The 26,323-nt window shown below is 36.6% G+C and overlaps 1 protein-coding gene across 3 annotated transcripts in view; it reads right to left on the bottom strand.

The window, feature by feature from the left end:
- KHDRBS3 (KH RNA binding domain containing, signal transduction associated 3) overlaps positions 1–26,323 on the bottom strand; it is a 92,809-nt gene that overhangs the window by 45,240 nt on the left and 21,246 nt on the right. For all 3 annotated transcript variants that reach the window (XR_014690607.1, XM_084512102.1, XM_084512103.1), the window contains exons 2-5: positions 21,220–21,338; positions 11,087–11,203; positions 7,568–7,714; positions 1,228–1,367 (exon numbers count right to left, since the gene is read on the bottom strand). Coding sequence is in view for 2 of the 3 variants with exons in the window: in XM_084512102.1 (XP_084368228.1) it covers positions 1,228–1,367; positions 7,568–7,714; positions 11,087–11,203; positions 21,220–21,338 (523 nt within the window). In the remaining variant the exon portion in view is untranslated. The remainder of the gene's footprint in view (positions 1–1,227; positions 1,368–7,567; positions 7,715–11,086; positions 11,204–21,219; positions 21,339–26,323) is intronic.

Raw genomic sequence — 26,323 nt, 5'->3', positions numbered from 1 at the left:
TCTAGAGGATGAAAGCATGAGTGTGAGAATTTTAATACTCTGAAAAAGTTAAGAACACATGTACTACATAATTAATAGTGGAAATTACGTATGAGGAACTTTAGTGATAGATAAGGATGCAAGATCAGAGTAAACAACCATCTTATGTATCACAAAAATACTAGCTTAAGGACACATTAGAAACAAAAACATGAAACAAAACTGCAAGTGTCTGTACCAAGCCCTGACAGCATCTGTAGGAGACCTGTTACAGGTATCTATGGAAAAATTGAAAACAAGATATTTAACTGAAGTCTAACATGCTTAATCTGAGCTAAAACACTTCAAAACATTTTGAAGTTTTAAAAGCTGAAATGTTAGTTTCAAGCTTGCATTAATAAAGAAACATAGCTACAGCTGAAGGAGAACAGTTTATCAGAGAAAACTGTTACACTTAGCTGCTGCAGTCACAATCTTTCTGTACTGTAACAAACTGTTATGCACTTTATTTAGTTTTGTTTTCACACTTCAGCACTCAAAGGAGTTGAAGCTGTCATCTCAGTACTTCAATGAAGATAGGGGATGCTAGAGTAAAGAGATCTCCTGTGTCAAGAAAAATAAGGCAAAAGAAGCAGTAAACTTGTCTATTCCTGAATCAAACAAAATCCACTTTTTAAATGAAAAATGTTCCACTGAGATAAGCTGAAATCGTAAGTCTACCTCTAAAACACTTCTACATTTCTATAACACAACCCTGAAAGCCCACTATAACAGTAAAAAATGGAATGTTTATGTTATTATGTATTATTGCATCATATATTATTCTAGAGAAATCACTATGAAATTCCTAAGTAAAAGCAGGACACTTTTTAGCAGTTTTGCAAAAGCTGTCAACTCCACAGGGTCAAGATGTAGCCTCTACACGTACCTAAAGAGCAGGTGAAAGTTAGCAGTCATGTAAGTGCTCATAGTAAGCCTAAACATCTTTTATGATGCATAGTGTTTCTTAAACCCTACCTGCCAAGTTCCATAAGACAGATCTCAGTTCACTGTTAATTCTTACTTCAGTCCAAACTGATTAGACTGGCTTTGAAGAATCAAGATAATTTCCCTTTGTTCTTATTTTGGGATCTTTATTTCACATTTCTTACTACTGTACTTTGAGGTTTTTATTATTGTTAGTGTTTGAAAGAATAAGCTTAGAATATACATACTCAAACAAGAACCCACTGCAGTTGAGATATTTACCTGGACAAAGCAGGAACCGGTACTCCTCTTGCACGAATAGATGGTTTTCCACGAACTACTGGAACTTCTGCGTTTTCTGAACCACCATTCAAATATGTCAATTCTTGAAGCTGTGCCTGTCTGATTTCATCATTGTAGTCCTATAACAGAGGGGGGGGGGGGAACAGAGGTAGAGAAAACAATTTGTTCAACCACTATACAAAGTTAGAATCAGCAAATGCCACTCCTATAAAGGCTTCCTCCTAGTCAAACATCCCATTAAACAGAAGAAAGTTACAGGCATATTATTCAGTCAAAATTTTCTAAAAGAATTCTATGTATTTATTGCAATTTTTGCTCAGATCATGTTTTTCTTTTCTACTGATTACCTCCAGATACCTTTACCAGTTAAAACGATGAAGTTAAGATGCTGTAAAGTAATAAGAAGTCAAGGTCCATACTCTGAGCTGAGATCTAGCCTATAGTTGTTTCAGATGGCTAGCTCATTAAAAGCAGGAAAAATCTACAGCCTTGCATTTTAAAGTAGTAGAATGTACTGTTGAGAGCAGCCCTCATGAACAAGGAATAAATTATACACCTACACTTAAATTCAGGAGTTGAACAAATTTCATGTTTATTTTCTCACTACAAATGTGCACTCATCTCAAAAAAAAGAGTTCCAAAATCTTCAGTTCTACAGTATGCAAGAGTGAGCAAGCTGAAGACATGATTTGTTTCTTACTTCATATAAACCTTTCCCCAAGGTCTACAGAAAAGAAAGTTGAAGTAATTTACATGGTATTAATAAGGTACTTCTCAAATACACGAGTCTTTCCAGGGTACCTTGAGCCATCCTCCATGGCATATCACAGGAATAAAATAAGTACCATAATGAACTCTTTAGAGCATATTTTGCTGTCACTTCTCCCCCACACTTAAAATGAGCCGAAAAATGAACCTGTCAAACAGGCAGGGTGAATCAAGAATGCTTTATTCAGCATCTATACACACACACTAAGTACCAAAATACTGATAGGCCCTCTAATAAGAATGAATAAGCCAATGCTTCTGATAAAAAACACTCATCTTCTGCAAGCCCACCCATTTCAAAGAATTTTAAGTACTACCTACTTTACAATTCTTTTATGAAACAACAGATCTTTTATCAGAAATCTGATTACATTTATGCACTGTGAAGGTACCAAAAAAACATGAGGCAGTCTTGCATCAGACAACTCATTCCAAAACATTGCATTGGAAGATTATTGGAACATTAATACTTCTATGAATTCAAGGATCAATTATCCTTGAAACATTGCTTCCCCTAGACTTCCACAAATACTACAGTATTCTTTTAGATGTCATTTTTTTCCCTTTATATGACATTTATGAAGATACCTACTACATTAAAATGTGGCACTATACTCAAATATTTTGCCATTTTTCAAGGCCCTGAAACTCACAACTGCCCCTTTATGATCATTTTCTATTTAACATCTGCAACCAAGTGGCAAAGAAGAGGAAGAAAAAGCCTAGAAGATTGAATCAACTGTGCTGTTCTAAACTGCGTATCTGAAGATTTTTGAAAAGCAGATTCCATTATAAAATAGAGTTGGACCCAGCACAGTTTCACCACCACAAGGAGTAGACTAGAAAGAGGCAATAAACAATATTCTGATCAACTACTGAACAGAAATGCTTTACTTTTGTACTTTGTTTTTTGGACCAGATCTGGCAATAAATTTTAAAAAGTCTATGCAAAATACAGAGTAAAGAATTTTGATCTTGAACTAAAATGTTACTGAACTGTTAAAATTACACCACAAACACAATATTCAGCGAACAAAGTTCTGACATAGCATACTTCAAAGATGACCTTCATAACATCTCCACAAGACATACTCCTCAGAATAAGACTCCTAGAAAAATACCTTTCACCATTATTTGGTATCAATTTATTTTCTTAAAGATATGTATAGTGGCAACCTAAGCCTGTTGGGTCCTTTTCCTTCCTGCAGCATAATACTAGATGTACCAGCAGCATTAGTTACAGACAAGGACTCCATCATGTAAAGGCACAGATCAGAAGAGAGGGTCCTTATCACAAAGGCCAGAAGCAGCAGGAGGATACAGATTGATGGGCCTGTACAAGGAAATAACAATACAAGTAGCCATGATAAGCAACAGTATTAATCCATTAGACTAAAATGGATTCTTTAATTAAAGCTAACAGATGGTCAATTTATGAATACCCTGCTGGAAAACATTGCACTTCCAAGTTGTGGAGACAATCATCCCTTTTCTACACTTGGACATGGAAACCCCTCAGACTGCACTCCTCCCCTTTAGAGTTTAGGCAGAGGCAATGGTCAAATGCATTTCAGTCAAATGCTGCTGGTGAACTTGAAACAAGCAAAGGTTCTCTCATTTTACAGACATTATCCATCTCGTCTTTCTTGACAACATTCTCTGAACATGGAGTATGTCTCCAGGTGCAGGACTTGGCACTTTGTTAAACTCCATGAGACTCTTGACTGCCCACCTCTCGAGCATGTCCAAGTCCCTCTGGATGGCAGCAGAGCCCTCTGGTGAATCGGTCACTACTCCCACTGCACACAGGATTGGGTGATGGAAGGCAGCAGGGCAAGGCTGAGGGGAAAGTATCTAGCTTTTTGTCCATCTGACAGAATGAATTCTGGGATGGATTAATGCCAAGCACAACATCCACCAATCTAGCAGTCAGTGTCTTGCCAGAATAAACAGACTACCTAATCTAAAGGAGAATATAACAAGCCAGGTAAGAATCAAGGCAACTTGATAAGCACAGCCAAAAAAAAAAAAAAAAGTATCAGAAGCTTTTATGTCTTGCTTTCAGTTATACACTGCTGCAGCTGCTGACCTTCAAGTAAGGGTGAGTAAGGGTGTTTGTTTGTGGATCCTGAAAGATTAGAGAAGCCTGTAGCATTTTTGCTTTACTCAGCTACAAGGATATTTTGTATTTTGCACTCTAGCATCAAATGCGATTGTATATTCAGCCTGGTTTGGGAACCGAAAAACTTCCACAATGTTCATGAGTCAGGATCAACACCTAGTGTTAGAAGGCATAGTTAGCTTGTACTGTAAAAAAACACAAATTAAGGTCAGGTACTGAGAGCAGGACTTCTTGCTTCAAAGAAAACTGATAGTTTGCTAAGAAAGCCACAGCAGATCTTCCAGGAAATAAAATCAAATTGCATTGGCTGCACTTAACCCAATATTATTTCTAGAGGATACAAAGCCAGTCCTTATTGCTTCATGGAGTTACTGCCGCAAGGAAGGGGCAGAAAAGATTACAGCACTTAGAACCATTGTGATAAGATTACATTTGAAAAGCCAAAGGGAAATTAAGACAGTGTTGACTTGGTCTCATATTTCAGGAGAGATTATGCAGTTCAGCTCAGTACAATAAAGGCAGCAATCAAAAGAGTAGGAAAAGTGTCTAACCAATAAATGGAATTGCTCATTATCAGACTAATTCTGCTGGCTTAATAGCAGTACAGTAATAACTAGATTTTGATAAGCATATTTATTACAACATTAAGTGAACTAAGCTCAATGAAGAAATAAGATCATGTGGACACCAGACATACATCCTGATTTTCAGTGAATGTAAAATGCATTTGTCAAATTGTGTGCATTTTTATCTAAAAACAGATGTTTGCTCACTAGAGTAGACAATACAACTCCCTTATCTCATACTGAAAATATATTTAAGGCTTCACACAATCATGAATCATGTAAATACAGTAACCAACATGACAGTCCAGCATTCCTACAAGTTCTGCTGGGTGTCCCTACATAATCAGTTCAGACGTTTGAACAGTGGTATGTTGATTTACCTCTCATATACATCAAAAAAGTTATTTTTAACTTGTTCACAATTTTATGATGTAATGCTCGATTTACCATTAAAAGATAAATCACATTCACAGAATGGTTGAGATTCGAAGGGAACTCTGGAGGTCACCTGGTCCAACTCCCCGGCTCAAGCATGGACACCTACAGCTGGTTGTCCAAGACAATGTGCAGATGGCTTTTGACTATCTCCAAGACAGACTCTACAACCTCTGGGCAACTTATTTCAGTGCTCCATCACACATACAGTAAATAAGTTCTTCCTGATGTTCAGACAGATCCTCATGTGCTCCAGTTTGTGCCCATTGACTCTTTCTGAACATTGAGCACCACTGAAAAGAGCCTGGCTCTGTTCTCTTTGTACCTTCCCTCCAGGTATATATGGACATTGATAAGATTCCCCCAGTCTTCTTCTGCTTCTGGAAACTCAGTACATTCCTTTGGACTTGAACTGTCTTAAAACACACAGATTTTATACTATATTTTGCATCAGGATATAGTCCTGAATAAAACTCCTGATTATCACTGCTTGCCATGTGTTAGTTCATGTTATAAAACATCCAGCATTTCATCTAGCTGGAGTCTGGAAATTTTATACAGAAGGGCACTGTGAGAAACAGCATCAAAACCTTTATTGAAATATAAAATGATCACATCATCAGGTTTCCCTCATCCAACCTGGTTAATCTTGCCATAAAAAGAAATTCCCTTCATGAACATGTTGGCTGTGACCAGTGTCCTCATTGTCTTTCAGTTGTTTCTCAGTAACTCCCACAATCTTCTCCATAATTTTACCAGGCACTGAGACAAGGCTGACAGACTAGTAGTTAGCAAGGTATTCTTTCTTGCCCTTCTTGAAAATGTGGCCAACATTTACCCACTTCCAGTTGACTAGGAACTCTCCCAGTTTGTAGAATCATAAAGGTTGGAAAAGACCTCCAAGATTATCTGGTCCAACCATGACCCTGCTACCAGTGTCACACACTAAATGTCCCTAAGAACCTAAAAACCACATCCAACCTTTTCTTTAACAGCCCCAGGGACAGTGACTCCACCACCTCCCTGGGCTACCTGTTCCAATGCCCAACCACTCTGAAATGTCTCATTCCAACCTAAACCTCCCCTGGCACACACAACTTGAGGCCCTTCCATCTAGTCCCATCACTAGGTATCTGTGAGAAGAGGCTAACCCCCAGCTCCCCACAGCTTTCTTTTGCTGTAGAGAGCAGTAAAGTCTCCCCTGAGCCTCTTCTCCAGACTAAACAGCCTCAGTTCCCTCAGCCACTCTTAAGCTCTGTATTCCCAAGAATGTTGAAAAATTTAGAGAGGTCTTATGACATCAGCCAGCTCTTTGAGTACACCGGGATGAATTGGGCTCCACAAACTTACATGCATCCAACAGATCCCACACAATTTCAGAGTTGGCTGGGTGTTTGTTCCTCCAACTCAGGGCACGTTTTTGTAAGAAACCAGTTTTCATTCAGGAAGAATCAAGTGAGAACAAACAGCCAAGGAGCACACAGTCAACCTGACTCACTTGGGGACTTCCAGTTTCATGGATCTAGACTAGTGCAATATAAAACTCCCAAAATATATATACACACTAGTGTTGTCAGGTCATCAGCACCAACTGCTTCACCCTGGAATAGAAATTGCAGCTGTACTCCTAAAAAGCTGTAGCAGCCATACAGCTGATACACACACCAACTGGTTCTTACACCTATACCAACTTACTCAACATCTGTGCTACTGTCACTCAGAGGTATACACCTTAGCAAAGTTCCCTTACTGAAGTTTCCCACATTTCCAGATCTGATACTAATCAAGAACACTACTTGTATAACATTATCAGCACCTTAAAAGAAACCAAAAATCATACCTTGAGCATGTTTTGCTTTCTGCATTTGCTCATTTAATAACCAATACAACATTCACCGTGGAACTAATACAGTTAGGACCTCTGCACACAGTTAACACTACCTCAAGTGCCCAAGCTTTGTTTTGTAAAGACTTCCATATTAACACATTTTTATAATTTGAGCTTAAATATTTTGTCCATGACCAGTTAACAAGAATAACATAGCTCTTATTATCATGACATGAGACTTCATCCAGACAGTTACGCATTCATATAGTAGCTGCATTATCAGAAGGAAAGGACTTATACACACCACTCTTTTGAAGGTTTTTCAAGATAAAGCAAATGAAGCAAGATGTCCTGACCAATATCATACAGTAAGTTGATTTTAGAGACTAAAGAACAGTCTGGAGAAAACAGTTCTAACTCCAGTGACCTTTCTATTTAAAAATATCACAGTATACATGAATTAAAAATGATTTTTCTTGCAAGTATCAAAATATTAGGATAAGGACTTTAATGAACAATAAGATCAAACACGATGAATTAATTGTTCTGCAAAACTGCTACTTGGATCAAAGTCTAATAAAGGAACAAAAAAATACTAACAGGGATGAGAAACTTCTTGATTTCTTCCAATGCATGTCCCATTCTGGCATACGCTTCTGCTGGTGGAGCAAAAACTTCAATTAAAACATGCAGGTCATCATTTAGGTGGAAGTATTTTGCCTCTCCACTTTTTCTCAATTCTTCCTCCTGGGAGAATAGAAAATAGTTGGAGTTCTATTATGTTTAAAATGAGAAGGTAGGAAAACAAGTGTTAAAATTCCTTTGGAGACATTTGCATTTACTGTTTGCTCATGTTTAGATGTCAACTAAAAATACAAAATTATATTTTCCTGACATGTTTCAAACAATAACATCTGCTAAAACATCAGAATATTATCAGTTTACTTAACACCGTGCCTAGTAATACACAGAATAGGCTTCAGCACTTTCTATCCACATACAGGAATGGCAATACAAGGGAGAAAAACTTTTCCCCCCATGTTCAACAGTTTCACACAGAAGAGATTACAGAGAAACAAATAACATGAACTTTAAAGTTTATTAAAAGGTCTTTAGAAACAGGTTTGTTCCAATATTCCATAAGAGCAAGTTTTTTTCACCAGTATTTCCATCTTTGTTTCACAGCAATCCTCAAATATTTTTCATTTTCTCACTGAGATAGTGATGGGTGCATTCCAAGAGAATAAACAAGAAGCTTTGCCAACAAGTTGAAGGAGGTGATTCTCCCCTCCTCTTTACTCCACTCCCATGAGACACCACCTGGAGTACTTCATCCAGCTCTGGGACCCCCACCATATGACAGACATGGACTTGTTACAGCAGGTCCAGGAGGGCCATAAAGATTATCAGAGGGCTGGAACACCTCTCCTATGAAGACAGGAGACAGTTGGGGTTGTTCAGCCTAGAGAAGAAAATGTTTTGGCAAGTACTCATTGCAGCCTTTCAGTACATAAAGATTGAGACACCTGGGCCTAAATAGGGCCCTGATTAGGGCCTCAATTGATAGGACAATGAGTGATATTCTAAACTACAACAGGGTTATGTTGTCTATTATGTGCCTATTCTCAAGTTAGAATAGACACAAGAAAGAAATATTTCACTCAAAGTGGTGAGGCACTGACACAGGTTGCCCAGAGAAGCTGTGGATGCTCCATCCCTGGAGGTGCTCAAGGCCAAGCTGGATGGGGCTTTGGGCAACCTCGTCTGGTGGGGTGTCCCTGCCTATTGCAGGGATACCCTGCTTCTAGCCCAAACCATCTTCTCTAGACCACTGCTTTGAACATTACTGTATTTGAGCATAACAATGATGAAATTGCAAATGCTTATTTTGGCACCTGGATTACTAAACAGAAAAAGCAGTATAGTCTGTTTACCCACTGTTCTCCTATAGGAGAAAATAGTTTCTCTCCATATTCAAGATCGAAGTATTATATCAAACAGGGCAAGAGTGATGGACTTCAATTTGGTATTTGACAAATAATGAAGTTTCAACTAGATTTTCTAAGGAATGCATAAAGTAGTCACATCTGAGAACTTGCCAGCCTTTCTGACCAGTAACTTGACACCAAATAATACACTGAAGAGAAGCCCAGAATTGAAGACTGCTATTCCTTCTTATACAAAGAGAACTATATAGTTAATATTCTCTCATTTGCTTGTTCTTTGGACAAGTTTTAATATAGCAGTTCCAAAGTACTAACCCAGAACGTATTAAGATCAAGGCAAACAAAATTAAATCATCTGTTAGCAAAAGATGGTTGAAACAATTAGCACAGATAATCCAAGCAAAGCTAGAAAAAAAAAATAATGTCTTAAGGTTTCTTTTCTATTAAGTTCTACATATGGAGTCTCCAGCTGGCTGAGCAGTGCCTCCAAAGAACTAGAGACGGATGCAACCTGTTTTAGGTTATTAGCAACAGGATACCTTTATGGCACCAGTACCTTCTACATATTCCACAGGTTTGAGTACCAGAAGTAGTAACTGGTAGTAATTAATGGTCTGATTTAGTTCTGAACGATGCTTTCATGCTTTATAAGAACTACCCCAAATAAACAATCTGTTCTACCTATATTATTCTAGAATGTCTACATCCCTTATCCTTTGTAAAAGCCCTATCAGACCTACAATTGTATCAACCTTACTCAAATATTAATTGCATTAAAATTATCTGCGAACAGCTCTCCAACCTGTAACAAAATTTACTAGCCACTTCATTTAAAAAATTTTAGTTCAGCACATTTGGCTAGCATCTCAACTAGGAAAAAGTCAAATAAAGATATGAACAATTACTTCATTACCAAAAAGAAACATGAAAAGTTCAAATGATTCAAATAGAAACCTTTAAGACTCCTCCAGGCTTGTGGATTTGAAGTTAGGATATGAACTTTTCAACTTAAGCTTTTGCTTTTAATATGAAGAAAACCTTTCTACTGCAGAGCTATTAGAAAAACTCAGGGGGTGGAGGGCTTTCTATTCCATGACATGCATTTTGATATAAAAGCATGTATGGTAACAGAATAATGTCAGTTCAACACATTCCACAAAAACTGAAAAGTTCACCATATGTCATTTAAAGTAGTATTTGGAGCCTTTATTTGTAAAGATGTTTTAGTAGGAATTTTAAGTACACTTTTCTTTATTCTCTAGTCAAACTAGCATATTGTCTTCAAGTTACTAGCAACATAGGTTTTTTTTTCACTACTACTGTGCTCTAAAATTACTTGCATTTTCTATACTGTAGATTAAAACATAACAGCTCCCATTCCAAATAAACCCTTTTTCATATTTTCAAGCCTTTACTATACGATAATAAATTTTTATAAGTTTATTTTTTATAATTGTATTAAATAAAAGCTATTAAGGTTTTCAAGAAGGAATTAAGATTAGTTCTTAATTTAGTTGCACAGAAAAATCGAGTCTTTTATGGACTCTAATCAAATTCAACAAATACTCTATAAATCACATAACATTTACTTTGCTTATGGAGAGATGTACTAAAAATTATGTCAATTTAAGGAAATTCATTCCAATGAAAACCACAACTGGCCATTTGCTTAAGCCACATAAATCATCCTCAGTCAGGGTTGATTTTTTTCACTTGTAATTAATCTCCTTTCATCAGCTGTTTTCTTCTTTGTCTATAAAACTAAATGTTATTAAATGTCAAGTTTAAATGTTACAAGCTATTTTCTGTGAAAATCTTTGACTATCTGTAAATCACTTCCTTTCAAAGGTGAAAGCACTTGGGCATTATTCATTATAAGTAGCATAGGACTGATCTAGTGACAGGCCACTGATAATGCCACAGTTGCTTCCCAAGGGACTCTAGTTTGGGGACCAAGAGTACACCTTACGGGAGCCTCAGAATACTGGTCATGAGAATAGACTCCTCACAGAAAACAGACTCCAACTGAATCTAATGAGTACAAGCATAACCTATGTTTATTTGCTCTCAGACTTTTTCTTTTGTTCTTGGAGAAGTAAACACTCTAACATTTGGAAAAAGTTTAAAGATTCAGGAATTTTAATCACTTTCCAGTAACATATTCAGGTCTTACCTTTGTTTTGTCTCTCATAGAACCTTTTCCCAAAATAGACATTTTTGTCAGTGTTTCTTCCTGCAAGCGCTTTAGAGAATTGCCACGTGGACCCAAAAGCTTTCCCACAAAGTTGAACTGTAAGAAAACAGACATTAAACCCATTGGATTTCTAAGCACAGAAACAAGCAAAATGGAGTACACTTGGATAAAGTTCTTTTTTGTTTTAGGTGCAACTATTAAATTATGACAGTCAAATACAAATGTGTTGGACAAGTTAATAGCAAGTTAGTGACTCTACCAGATGCCAACAGAAACCTAGAAATATCTGAACTCAAAGAACTTTGAAACAGCATAAAAAAGTGTCACATTCAATGCTGAACAGATGTGCTCAGTCAAACTGTGATTCAGTTTTTCAACAGTTGTTATCAGGTACATAACCATAAAAACAAAACTGGCAGCTATTTCTCACAGATGCAGTAGCAACCAACCACAGCTTTGAAGACAAAAAAAATCTGAATTGCCTTATGCTGCCATTAAGATTTATGAAGTAATACAGCAACCCATACAATATACCCTACACTAAAATACAGAAACAGGGAATTAAAACCATAAAATGTAAACATATAAATCTTTTCCCAAACCAAAATTAACATTCTTAAGACCTTCTCAATTGCTTTTCAACCCCTATTATCACTGAAGTTTACCAAAACCATCTGGGGTTCATAACCACAGCGTTACTGTTAAGGTAACTAGGGAGAAAAAAGTGGTGTGCAACAAAAATACAGGAAGAAAATTACTTGAGGAAAGTCTAAACACATCCATTTATGGAAGACATTAAAATTCAGGCCACCACAAATACATGATGCTCCTTCAGCCAAGAAGGTGCTCCATAGGGGAAATAAGCTAAAGAACATAACTACAAAACCCTACCCGAGACAGGGAAAATAACAAAAGTAATGTTCCTGTTGTCATTTAAAGACAAAATTGAGCTCAAAGGAGAGCACAGGGGCAAGAAATCTCCACAAAGCATTTTCCCAGTCACATACTGGGAGAAGAGCTGTGTGAATTCAATAGTCCAATTTTGTATATCATTGTACTACCTTTTGGAAGGTATACAAAATTTGAAGGATAATTAGAAAAAACATTAAGATTCATTTGAAGTATACAGGCTTCTATTTAAGTTGGGGGGGGGGGGGGGTGCGGAATCAAAAAGCACCAATAAATATAAGCCACATATTGAAATTTGTATGGAATGTTATCACTTTTTAAAAGTAATAATTGGTTCAATTCAGAATAATAAGTTTATGAAATAAAATACTATTCAGGTGTACTTACTATCACCAATAAGACTTCGTAAAACCAAGATATTCAAACTGTTGTAATCTAAAGTGACCCACTCATCGTGAAAAGAACAGTTTTAGCAATCGGTAAATTGCTAAAATGGCTACAGAGAAAATACATTTAAACTATTTGTTTTTCTGGTTTCATTTATGCAACAGTTGACTCTTCCTCTAGTACTACATCATTAGAGTGCCACAATGAGCTCATTTGATCTCCTTATCCCCCTAGATGAATTTGATAACACTTGACAATGGGGAAGTAGAAGCTCTAACAAACTCCTTTGTTGCTACAATGGAAGTGCTGATGGAAAAAAAAAAAAGCCCAGCTGTGGTCCTCCTGCAATGAAGAAAGTCTACAGCTCCAGTTAACCCACTTCAATTTGAGACAAAAGAAACTCAAGCATTAAAAAAAGCTTATTAAAAATGAAAACGTAATTCTCCTCCCCTTTAGAACCTGTGAGCTTGATTCCTGAGTTAGAAACAGGATACAGTTGAATGAATGGCCATGGATGACTAGTCCACACCAGCTATTGTATTTAAGGCCTTTCATTAACTAGTATTTCCTGAAGCTGTCAGTTCAAATTTCAATAAATCCTCAGGTGATACCTTTAACTCCATTTTATTAGACATATTACATTGCTTTTGTCCTTACAGGTCTTAACATGCTATCAAAGAAAAAGTGTTAGAAATTGGTTGCCCAAAATGGGGGAAATTTCCATTGCTGACGGTATTCAGGACTCAGGTGTCACCTAATTTACAGTCAGGAGGTCATCAGAAGGTTGTACTACACGTTTTCCAGAGGTCCTCTACTACAGACCTACACCTTCACAATTACAAAGGTGTTCCTGCAATGAAAGCATTTAAACTAGTTGAAATAATCTGTAACAAATACTGAACTTCCGAAAGTGAATATAAGACCTTGTCAATAACCTCTATAAAGGATCATTGCTTATGAATAGGGACTATGGCTAAACTTAAATGGAAACCTTCATGTAATGGAATACTGTCAGCTTTTTACTATTTCAGGTTACTTATGTTTTCTGAATTAACAAGGCTACTTTAATGCAAACAAGTACTATATTCATTTCTAAATGAGGTTTTCCATTTAGAGTAGAGCATGCTAAAATTATTTCTCAATGTTCAATACCTACAGTCTGATATAGCCTTAAACTTATTTTAGTAAGTTCAGTTTTTTTGAGTGAAATTCCATGTGAATATTTATCACAATCTAGCAGTAGGCAAGCATGTATTTTAACTACACAGTGTATAAGGCTGAACATCACATCACTGAAACAAACTACTTGACCATTAAAAAATAAAAAAATGCAACTTAGATGGAAGAGCACACTTGCAACAACAAAAATGGGTTCTATTTTTGCATGTAATTTTCAGAAAAAGCAACTAGCTGGCTTCGGAGCTCAGAGAAGAGTTGTGATCCAAAGCAGATTTGTTTACTCAGCTGTTTAAAACCAAATAGTTTTATTCTGTTTAAAACCAAGTACTGTGTAAATATATCTAAAGCTTGACCCACAAAACTAATACCAAATGTTTTTGCATTTTTTTCTGCAAATACAAGAAAACATCTAGTGCTGATGCTAGATATGGTAGCTATTCAAGTAGCTGCACAGTTGACATGTTCTAGACAACACATTTAATGAACATGAAAATGTATTATCTATATCCTGAGATCCACTGAACTATTCTTTCCTGTGCACCCATGCTACAAATATTAGATTTGACAACTCTGAAGCATGAGAAATCTGCACTGCAAGTCTGAAATTTTGCTGATTTGAAGGTACAGTACATCTAGATACAGCTTAAAATGAGGATTGTGACCAGAGGTTACTAGAAATGGCTTACTACATACTTCTAAAGACTTTGTTCACATGTAAGAAAGTTAGAAATTGACTGATATTTCAGATTCTGTAAAACCTATTTGATATTGAATGAAGCTTTTCAGTAGAGAAAATTTACTTTGAACGAATACTGGATGTTGTTTGAACTACTGGCTTATCTCCCTTTTATATTAAATGTGAAACATCTGATCAGCAAAAGCTTAGTTTTAAATATTTCACCAAGATATAGAAATAAATCAAAAAGAATCAGTAAATTGCTTTCACTATTTACACAGGGTATTATCTCAAGTAGTCAAGAAGTAGGAGTCAAACCTAAGTCAAACCCCACGCAGACAAGTTTTCATTACAAAGTTAATAAATCCAGCCTAGCTGCTGGTGAAGCAGAAGCAAGTACATCTGGCAGATCTAAATTCTTGTAGAAGTTAGCTCATGTACAAGTTTCATGGCTGCTTCCCATGCTTCACATTCCTAAAGTTTATTTGCCCTTCTGAACCTAGAAAAAAAAAAAAAAACAAGTACAGGTCCAGTATTGAACTCAAGATTATAAACTCTGAATTAGGCACTGAATAGTAACAAAAGGGTATTGGTGCAGGTCTGGGCAAGTCAGATTTGATCAGTCACTTATCAGCTCTAGCTCAAAATCAGACATGCCAGGCTCCTCTCTTTACTCGCTCCCCTGTACAGCATGATCATATCTGAATTGCACTCAAATAGCCCAAATTGTACTCAAGTCCACTAGCTTCAGCTTAATGCTGTATTAAAGCAGTCACACTGCTTTCCAGCCCAGGCCAGTCTGGAAGCTATTACCTGCAAATAATTCTCTTCAGTTACCTGAACTAGGAACAAGTGCCAGGTATGAGTGATATTCTGTAGCATTAAAACAAGGGCTGTTTATACATTAAAACAGCTTGCAATATCCTAGATAAGAATCAAGATCTTATTATGGATATATTATATACATAAAATTGAAGATGAACATCATCATGAAGTTGTTTTGGGACTGCTCTCAAGGCTGTGCCAGATATGGTACCTACAGAAACAGGATTATAGCAAAAGAATTAAACTATTTTTAGTAAAAATGTTATCAAGATACAGAGTAACAGACTTGGAAGGGATTGGAAAAAACACTAGAAATTGTTACTTCAGCTACTGTTTAAGCCAAAGGTATTCATAAATCCTCGTTTTAATAAAGCATTTTTGCAGATATAGTACAACAGAGATTATGGACATTACTGCTTAACACCCATTTCCTTCAGAATCCTCACATCAAAATATGCCTTTAACAGTTATCTAGAGATTTATTTCCTTACCAAAGCACTGCTTAAATCTATTTCCTGAAAACAGTTCTGGAAAAAACACTGCTACAAAGGAATTATACAAATGAGACATCCTTTTTGTGAGCATTTAATCTACTGCATGAATTTCAGCAAAAAAAGAATTAATGCCAATGCTGCATCATGTTTAAATGTATATATTACAGGAGGAAGGATATAATAAAAAGTAATCCTTGTTTATCCCCACCAAGACAAGTCTACTGAGAATGGTTCATCCAGCTTAAAATACTTAGTGAAAATACAAATGCTTGACCAAATGCTGTGCTGTAAAGCTCTAGCCAGCCAATGTCAAAGCTGTAGAAAGCTTTCTTGATATATTAGTTTTCTGCAACGGTTCCTCTGTGATAGATTTACTAGAAAAAAATAAAAATATTTAAATTAACATTCAGGGCACTTGCCCTTAGAATGACCTGAAACTGGGAAAACTTCAAAAACTTTTCTTACTCACTTCAAGAGAATAAGGTTCCTATAGGAATGGAACTATTTCATGCATTTACACCAGCACAGAGTGCTGTCTCCTTCACACAGCTCTCAGAACAGTAATAGGCTTCTAAACACCTATTTGACATTAAACTTCGTCAATTACTATAAAGTTATTCAAAAATTCTCTGGTATTAAACCTAACACTTGTTCCTTCATATCACTTGTGATTATATACTCATGTCATTTCTCATTCCTACTGTAGGAAATCCTTAGAACCCAGCTGTCGTGAAAGTTTGTTTTTAACTAGTCATGTAATTAATATTTTAATCTTTCCATGACTATGTAAAACTGCAAATATTTTAAAATGACATTTGCATGTGTAATGTATGTATTTTAACTTTAAATGTTGAGCTAAGGGATTAATGCACACCTGCACATTAATTTTGAGAATATGTATTTAGAGTATCACTTCAGTGAAACAGTATGGACCACTTCTTACTAATTCTGACATCTGCTCAATACTTAATTATAGCTTTGTAAGCAATTTTTAGAATAGTAGCCTATGAAATGGAAGAAATTCTCCATCTTGATCAATCTCATTGAAAACCATCTTTCCACTTATCCTTGGAAGCTATTTCACCAAATTCTGAACACTTCAGTTCACTAAACTGCCAAAACAAAATCAGATTTGAGAAAAACTGCTTCAGTGAATATTCATCAAGCTTGTGGGAGGAAAGATAGCACTTGCCTCATATGTACGTATGTAAGCTATGAAACACCTTTCAACTCTTGGCATTTCATAGCAGTATTAGGATAGATTTAGAGTCCCTTCACTCTCAAACAGCCACATCATGACCTTCTATTGCCAGCCCACTTTAGTCCTACCTTAAAGTTTGTGCAAGTTTAAAGATGGATTTTTCAAGCATGAAATGCAACAGGTTTAAGGATTGCATTTTCACACTTGACCTGGAGTCAAAGATATTCATCTGATCAAATAGTAAGGTATATTAAGTCACCCTAAACTCCAATGCCTAACCTGACAAGATCTCACTCCACCAACTCCAAGTTAAACATCCAGCATCCATGTGGAAATCCTACAAAAAGGTGAAAACCTGGAAATGAGTCCTACCTGAGGAAGTTGTTCCTTTTCCAATTAGAGGAAAAGTTAGGATTGTATGCAACCTAATCCTTGCTTGTAATCCTAGTCCAGTTAGAACAGGACTGCAGACCGCATTATCAAAACATTCAAGCCTCAACTAAATGCTTCAGATTAGTTTCTTATCTTAGCAATTCAATAGCTAGACCAACCTGAACAACTCCTGACATGATTGCATACAATCAGATTTTGAAAATACTTGACTGGACCTGCAACCGACAAGGAGTTTCCACAAGGCTTTGTCTCACCAAGTAACACTATCATTAAAACATACTTGTCCTGTTTTTCAGCATGTACAGGAGTTCAAATGAAGATCATTTGAATGCACAACCAACTGGAGCTGAAACTGAACCTAGGACTATTTTGCTTTATGAAATAGTTTGTTATCTTCTCTCACATTCTATTAAACAAAAAAAAAAATCTTAGGCCAACTACCTGTAGCATGAACATTAAAGCTAACTTCTATCATGACTGAGCAAGACAAAGTCATGGCTAAATAATACACGCATAGTACCATAGAAAGCAACCAAGAGCTGTCAGGTAGAAGGCAAATTTAACATCCCCAGGAATGAACACTCAACTGTTGGAGCAATAAGCAGAAGACCAGGAGCAGGGAGATTTTTATTTTTTTTTTTTTAAGGGAAAGCAATAACATCCAGACAGAAAAAGAGATGACTTCTGAACCTGAGGTCCAGATTCTTTTCAAAGATACAAACCAGCTGCTCCAAACTTTAGTTGAATAACCTTCTACTGCAGTTAACCTGTCACCATGCAGGTATGTCAGAGGTAGAGGTTCAGTATGCACAGGACCCAGCCTTGATCCTGCAAGAATGCATCTAAGAGGGCAGGGAATACAAGCAGGCATTGCTGTGACAGCTTTGTCAGATCAGAGCTAGAACTGACTGACTTATTTTGGGGTTTGTATGATTTATTCAAGGAGTCAGAGGTGGAGAGGTCTTAAAGAGGGAAAGCACAGTGAAATACTTAAAGCAAATTCAGGTAACCCTGTGCAATGTTTCGTAAGGTATCTGAAGAGTGAAAAGTATGCTGGTGTATGCTGGTGGGCTGCTTTGGTTCAGGGACCTCATTTACAACCAAAACTAATAATTGATACTTCATTGATCCCAATTATATCCTACAAAGCATCATGACTTGCCAGAGAACCACTGGCAAACATTAACAGAATAGCTTCTGCTATCAAAATCGCTTCCATTTGTAGCTTCATTTTTAGATATTTCACCTTAAGGATTTGAGAACTTTAATAACCTGCTTTTCTGATCCCATTTAAGCTGAAAAACCCGCATCATTTACTTGGGGAGACAGTGCTCTATTTGCAAAGCTGAAGAAAGCCTCACTTTTGTCACTTTCTGGATACTTACATTTTCCAAATTCAACCCAAACTGGCACCCCAGTGCTTAATGGATTTATCAATTATTGTAGTAACTTTGTCAGCTCTAAACACCAGATTCTCTGTTCACTAACACTGAAAAGGCTACACCTGAAAGACTGAACGAATCCTTGTCTGGGAACTTGTATGGTAACTGTCAACTTTAGTGATGACTGCTAACATAGAGAAAGAAAGGAAAAATTGCTAGGAGAATGGCTCCAAATTCAATATTCACATGCAGAAGAGCTTTTTACACAGCTGTCATCCATATTTAAGTCTTACATTCCAGGCTTCTGAAGCATTTATCACTAACACAGATCAGCAGAAAGGAGAAAATTACTCACAAGTGAGAATCAACTTTTAACCATTTTTGTGAGGAGCTATCAACTTCTTCAAATGACATTTGCATGAGTTCTAACAACTCTTGCAGGAAAAATGATCCAGCAAACAACATATGCACAGGAAAGCATGACCCAGAGGCATAAACCTTTTATGTGAAGCATCATTTCAGGTTTTTATAAGCACCCCATAATGTCTTCTTAAATTCTGCAGAATCTGAATATTATAAATACAGCTCACCAAGGTGACTGGAATAATTTCATATGTACCCTGACAGACTTGATAAAACATTCCTCACTTGCGCCCTTCTCTGAACATATGAACAGAACTAGAATTAGTATCTAGAGCAAACATTAGGATGCAAGACTGCTACCCTGTGTATAGGCATTCAAATCTTGTCACTTGCTGCAGGCTACAGTACACCAAGATAAGGCTCTCAGTTTGCCAAGTTGAAGCTACATCACCTTGTACAAAACATTTAAACTTCTTAGAGCTCCAAAATAAAACAAGCCTGGTTCTAGCAAACAAGACAACACTTAACTGCAGCAACTGCTTGTTGTTTGGGTCCCCTCCAGAGAAGTTCAAGAGGGCCTGTCACAATTTTGAACTGATGCTCACCTCCTAAACTACTCCTATCCAGTGAGAAATCCCAATGCCTTTTGACTATGTTTGGTCTGTGATGAGTAAGCTTGACAAAAATATCATAATAAAATGGAAAATTTTGAGAGAAAATGAATGCCTCCATACCAATTAGGAAATAAAAATATTCTTAAACCAGAAAATACTTAGTTTTATTCCCTCCGGTAGAAGAGATTTGTGCGAGCGGAGATACCAATGTTCTTCTTTCTGTGGAAAAATTACTAGTGGAGACAGGAACTCACATAGGAAGTCTGTTCTGCACAGTAGTTGTACTCTGCCACCTAGATCCTGGTCTTCTAAACAAGAACATACAGGATTACAAAGCTCTGTGTTCAGACATAAATAAAGGTTTCTTTCTATAGCACATACTGGGCTTAATTCCATCTCAGACAGCCAAACAATGCCCACAGAACACAACTACTAAACACATAGCAAAGCATCCCTCCCTTTCAAAAGTCAGCATTGGCTTTCCCACTAGCTATGCTAAACAACAATTTTAATGTTTAGATCTTTAAAGAAAGTTGACGCTGAAGAAACCAAATCTTCCAAAAGATACTTTCTCCTTTTAATAACCACCTTGCTTTTTCTCCCTTCAAGCTCATCTGTCCACATATCTCAGCATTTGAAAACATCTCAATAGTTGAAGAAAAATATCCTGATTAGAAGGACTGTCCACATAAGCTTCCCCTATTTGTTACCTCCTCTTCTTTACAAGGACTGTACATGGTGTTTATAGATAAGTTTTCCCAGTCATTAAATAAAGATGACTTCTAAGGCAGAATTCCAAATAGGTACCCACATACAAAGGGCATGCAAGCACACAAGTTCATTGAAGCAGTATTTCATGAAACTTTGAACAGCAGTAAAAAAAATCTCTGCAAGTTACCCAGAACAGAAAAACACTAGTAGTGCAAATAAAGCTATTTAGAAAAAAGTCCTCCAAGTGAAATGGAAGAAGGATTGAAGACATTCCTTTCCTCATGAGTAAAAACAAAGGCAGTCTGGACATTTCCAATAGGAAAAGGAAAGCTATTTAAAACAGGTGATAAACACTAACATCCTGATGATTTTGCACAACATTAGCCTTAAAATTTGTAAAGAAATACAAAACAATGAGCTTCCACAGCCTCTTGTACACTGAATACACGCTTCCATGAAGCGATATTTTAAACCAGGATAACATCTGACCATAAAGAAACATTAAGAATTCATGGTGGTTAAATTTATTAATGGAATAGTCCCTGCTTCCCCTAGAACCCATTGTATAATTCAGCACCGTGGGTATACCTAGTTCAAGACTAACACTAGCTGAAAGTAAGGTATTTACACAAAGAATTCTTCTAATAGTGGATTTTAAGCTTCACTTTTGCATACAGTAAGTACATTTCAAAGGCTGATGTCAGCATCAGTTTAAATATAATTCCTTCAAGCATTTTCAGAGCAGTAGGATCCTCTTTGGTCTTTGGAACTGAAAACACGTGTTTACAACCTACTATTTTCTGTAAGACTAGCAACACTTTTCTGCTCATTTATTCCAAGAAACTTTCCTACCTTACAACTTCCATAGACCACAGAACAGCACTGGTACAGACTGTTTTAAGTGGAACAGTCACTATCTTAAGATATTAGTGGAATACCTTTTATAAGCACTTAAAAAGGTATGAAAACTGAACTTACCTTAGGGAATTGTTTTACTGGAATCAAAACTTTTTGTCCCAGCTTCATATTTTTATTGATGACTACGTCAATATATTTTTCTTCTTCCTTTCCTTCCCCTTTCTGGAATTTTTCAATTTCTGTTAAAGGAAAAATGTCTGTTATTTTCTCAGTTTAATATTAAAAGCTGAAAACTGAGAATCTTTAAAGTCTATATAAATTATAAATAGTAACTTTAAAAATAATACCTTATAGTATAATATTAGTGACATAATACATAATTAATACACATTACACAGGTGAATGGAGCAAACCATGTTTTTCTTTTAGTGTTTAATATTTATGTTCATATCAGCACTTTCAATTAGCATTGCAAGTGTTTTAAATGAACTTTTAACTTAATATTCAGAATATGCTTATGTATTAAAATGGATCTTAAAATGGATCAAGCAAGACACTTTCAGTCCTTTCAAGTTCAAAAACTTACAGCATAGTTTAATACTTGACTATTTTCTCCCATATAAAATATATAGAACTTTCTATAAGCTGTAAAGCACACAGTTGTATGATGGTCATCTACTGCATACTAAGTGTCAATTCAAGCTTTTGAAATCTTAGCAATGCAATTAAAGCACCTTGGTAAAACACTAATCTCAGATTTCTAGGTATGAGCCAAGATGACAGGAATACGTTTCAGAAGGAATGCAACGAAAAGGAACTCGGGATGCATGATCATGCTCGTTCAAAAGATACTTCACATATACAAAGGATTGATTCTTGATTCTAGTTCCTGCCAATATTGACTCTCCATTGTGCTAATGAAAAATTGATTATTTCATTTCACAGGTGGTAGAATAAAAGGGGCATACAAATACTAAAGAAGTGTTGCTTGAGGTCTTTACTAGATTGGAGTCCAGCTAGTCAGAGGTTCAAATCTGTTAAACACAGGGCATAGAAAAACCCAATGTTAGAAGTACTATGGAAGTTCTTCTATGGGCATTTAGCATTTGTCCTCCACAGCCATCTTCAACTATACCTTTAAACTCTTAGCAAAAGTAAGCAACCTTGTATTCTACTTCAGTACAATTTAGTGGTATTTATCACAAGCTTGGAGTTTATTTTTATTCTTTATTGCATATGAGCCTGTAACAGAAGTCTGGATTGGAAAAGACCTGCAAGATCATCAAGTCCAAGCATCAACCTGACCTGTAAAGTAACAGCACCAATTTCCCTTAGTGCCATGTCCACACATCTCTTAAATGCTTCCAAGGATGGGGTCTCCGCTACTTCCCCAAGAAGCCCATTCTAATACTTAACCACCTTCTCCACAAATAAATTCCTCCTCATGTCCAACCTAAACCTACCTTGACACAACTTGAGACCATTTCTTTGCATCCTATCACTTGCCACCTAAGATACCAACACCCTCCCCCATTACAACCTCCTTCCAGGTACTTGTAGGACATGATAATGTCTCCCCTCAGCCTTTTCTCCAGGCTAATTCACCCCAGTTTTCTCAGTTGCACCTCACAGGTCTTTTCTCATTTCTTCACTAGCTCTTCTGTGCACTCAGACTAAGTTGAAGACTTCTGAAAGAACAGTCCTCCCCAGTTATGATTTTAAATCTTCTTGGCAAGTCCCTAGAAAAACTTAATCATATGCATTCTAGCAGCATAAACATTCTGGAGGATCCATATTCTGTAAAGCAGCCTTTCTTTAAAGTTACCTTTATGTTGTAGCACACACATAAGAAAAACCTCCAAATCGCTCAGTCCACAGCCCCACAGATTGACAACAGCTGAGGAATGTATGAATGATTTTAACAGCTGAATCCCAGGAACAACTGAATTACTATGGTTTTTGTAGGTGTCACTTTATGAACTGGAGAATTATGAGCAATTAGATTGATGTAAAGTTATATTAACTTCATCTGAAAATGGATTTTAAGACTAAAACTTTATAAGGTATGATATTCCCACTCACAGAAAGCAGGTGACATGTTAAATCCAAATTTCTGAACTGCAAATACAAACCTGGAGTGTAATATCAAATTAATACAAGTAAGCTACTTCTAATACCCTCTGCTTCCTGATATAACAAGGGCAATGACAAAGGTCTCATATTTCCTGGGAGACAAGATTGGATACGCAAAACAAAAAAATTGACATTGATTTTTAATAGTGTACAAGCTGCAGCACTAAATATAAATATTCAAAGCTCAAAACTACGCAGTCAGAAGTGTAAGAGGTTCTTTAGTATATTTTGGTATAAAATGTCGCTAAATGTTGCAACTGTAATAAAAATAGAACTACTCCTATGGATGAAGCGATGTAATTACAGCAAAGTTTAAGATCAGGACTAGAAGTTCTTCAGAAAAGCAGAACATAGTTTGACTCCAATCAAGATCCCAATTACTACAGCACAGTGTATTGATTTAGTTTTGAAACAGATCAGTGCAGAGGAGAGTCCCAATAAACAGACTTACACAAGATCTGTTCTGTTGTGCCATACACTGTTGTACACAACAGTATATACACACTGCAACCCTACCCTGCCCACTTGAAAGTTTATTTTCACAGAGTTACAATTTCTAACATCTGTAAATGCCAAGTGAGAATTGTCAATTTATGAGTGAACCCTGGTTCAGGGACTTTCATGCAAAATGTTAAAAAGCATTACACAACTGAATGAGCTTTGTTTCAGGAACATCCAGCTCTTAGACTTGCCAAGATTAAACTATTTAGAGAGTTAAGAGTAGGGTCCTAACAACATCTCATGAACATTCCTCAAGTTACACCGCTGGATAATTACTTCAATACACTGTACTTGCATTTCCTAAATTTTAGCTTACATAATCATTTGATTCTGGTACTTGAAGGTTTTGTTGATGGCAACCTCAATATTATATTCACTTAATTCTGTCATATTTTGATTTACTTAATACAAAAATTTAAAAGGTCATGGAAAGTCTTGCTTGTTTCAGTGGTGACTTAACTTGAAGCAGCCAAGTCAAATTTTGAAAGAAATCCTTTCATTAGTCTGAAGATCCATCTACATACCTCAGATAGCTGTATACTTTAACCATTTTAAGAACCATTTATTTACATGAACTCCCACTGTTTAAAGCTTCTATTTGATTGAAAAAGCTACCAAGACTCATGAGACTACCAATCAACTGCTAGCAAACTAGAGCACAATTTTCCCCGAATTTATTTCAAATCCAAATGACTTTCCTTCTGAGCAGCCATAGCTATGAGCACTGGCATAAAACTACAAAATAAGAATTTTCTATTATTCTTATGTTTATCAAACCAACTTAAGACTTCATGCACATTCGCTGAAATACTGACAAAAGTTATCTTGTGACCAAAAATCAGATTTTTTCCTCTTCATTTCATTGCACTCAAACCTAAGATGAATATGAAATATTAAGCATTAGAATTAAGCATAGATATCAAATGAGCTGTACAAATATGATTCTATCATTCACATACATCCAGTTTTAGATAATTAGGGAAAATTCTCAGATCACATAAGAAATCCAATCAGATTTTCAAGGTCAGACAAAGATTTGCTTTTTCCTAATCCTTAGATCACATTCTCTACTGCTTAGCTATATGAAGCAACAACATCTCCTAGATCACAAATAGTAAATGTACATGTGATTAAAGCTTCCCTTAATGCTAGAGATTAAAATCCCATGTTCTCAGACCAAGGATGCAGCTAATGCAATAGTCCAGGAATTTAGCTGGATGAAGAAATAACTGCAGGGATTTTTCTCCTTTACATTTAATCATAGCAGAGAGATTTAAGCAATGATTACTCCCCAGTTAATTCACCAAACAATATTGCTAGATGTATCAGATAATGACGAAGTAGAATTGTTTCATGTTAATCTCAAGGTAGAATTAATCTTCCTACAGGAGAACTACAAGCCAGGATTCCAGGTCACTCTGCTAAACCAATGCAAGTACCTGCGCTTAATGCAGAATGAAGTGCTCTCTGTACTTGTCTGGTGTAAATCAATTTGTAAATCAATGCAAGATCAAATGCCAGAGTAAACAAATGTTTATTGCATTTATCCTTAATACGATGTTTACTAAACAAGATCAACAGAAATGAGAACAAGCTAAGTTTGTCTGGAAATCCTTAAGAAAATGTACTTTTTTTTTCCCCTCAGATTGAGAGGTCTTAGAGGCACTAAGCCTGCATCAAAAGCAGCATGGCCAGCAGGGCAAAGGAAGGGATTGTCCCCCTCTACTCTGCTCTTGTGAGACCCCACCTGGAGCCCTGCATTCAGCCCTGGGGCCCCCAGAACATGGAAGTATTAGAGCAAGTCCAGAGAAGGACCATGAGGATGCTCAGAGGGCTGGAGCAGCTCTCTTTTGAAGATGGGCTGAGGGAGTTGGGGTTGTTCAGCCTGGAGAAGAGAATGCTCTGGGGAGACCTGACAGCAGCCTTCCATTACCTAAAGGGGGCTACGAAAGAGCTGTGGAGGGACCATTTGTCAGGAGGGTGTAGTGATAGGACAAGGACTAGTTGTCTTTAACTAAAAGAGTGGAAATTTAGTTTAGTGTTAAGAGGAAATTTTTCACACAGACAGTGTGCTGAGGTGCTGGTACAGGCTGCCCAGAGAAGCTGTGGATGCCCCATCCCTGAAGGTGTTTAAGGCCAGGCTGGGTGGAGCTTTGGGCAACCTGGGCTGGTGGGAGGTTGTACTTGCCCATTGCAGAGGATTTAGACAGCCTTTAAAGTTGCACTTCAACCCAAAACACTATGATGAATTTAAGTGATTTCATACTGATTTTCTATTTCAGATGGAAGAGTAAATAAATAACTCAAGGCTGAACTAGGACATCAAAACAATCATGACTTCATAAAACATATGGTGTTGACAGAACTACAGCAGTTTCACTGGAAATAATTTTCATATTCATTTTCAAAATGCAAATATTTTAAGAATAATATTACAAATGTTCCTAAATAAAGGGCAATGGTATAATATACTGAAGCTGTTTTGGAAGTTACTAGCAGTACAACAGCAGCAATATATTTTGCTTTATTATTTTGATGGAGCTGCTAATCCTGGAAACCATTGTCAGGCACATGAAAGGCATGAAAATCA

This window comes from Aythya ferina (assembly GCF_964211825.1).
Source record: "Aythya ferina genome assembly, chromosome: 2".
Taxonomy (NCBI): Eukaryota; Metazoa; Chordata; class Aves; order Anseriformes; family Anatidae; genus Aythya; species Aythya ferina.
The sequence above is the reverse complement of the archived record's forward strand: the minus strand, read 5'-3'. Positions and strand labels throughout refer to the sequence as shown.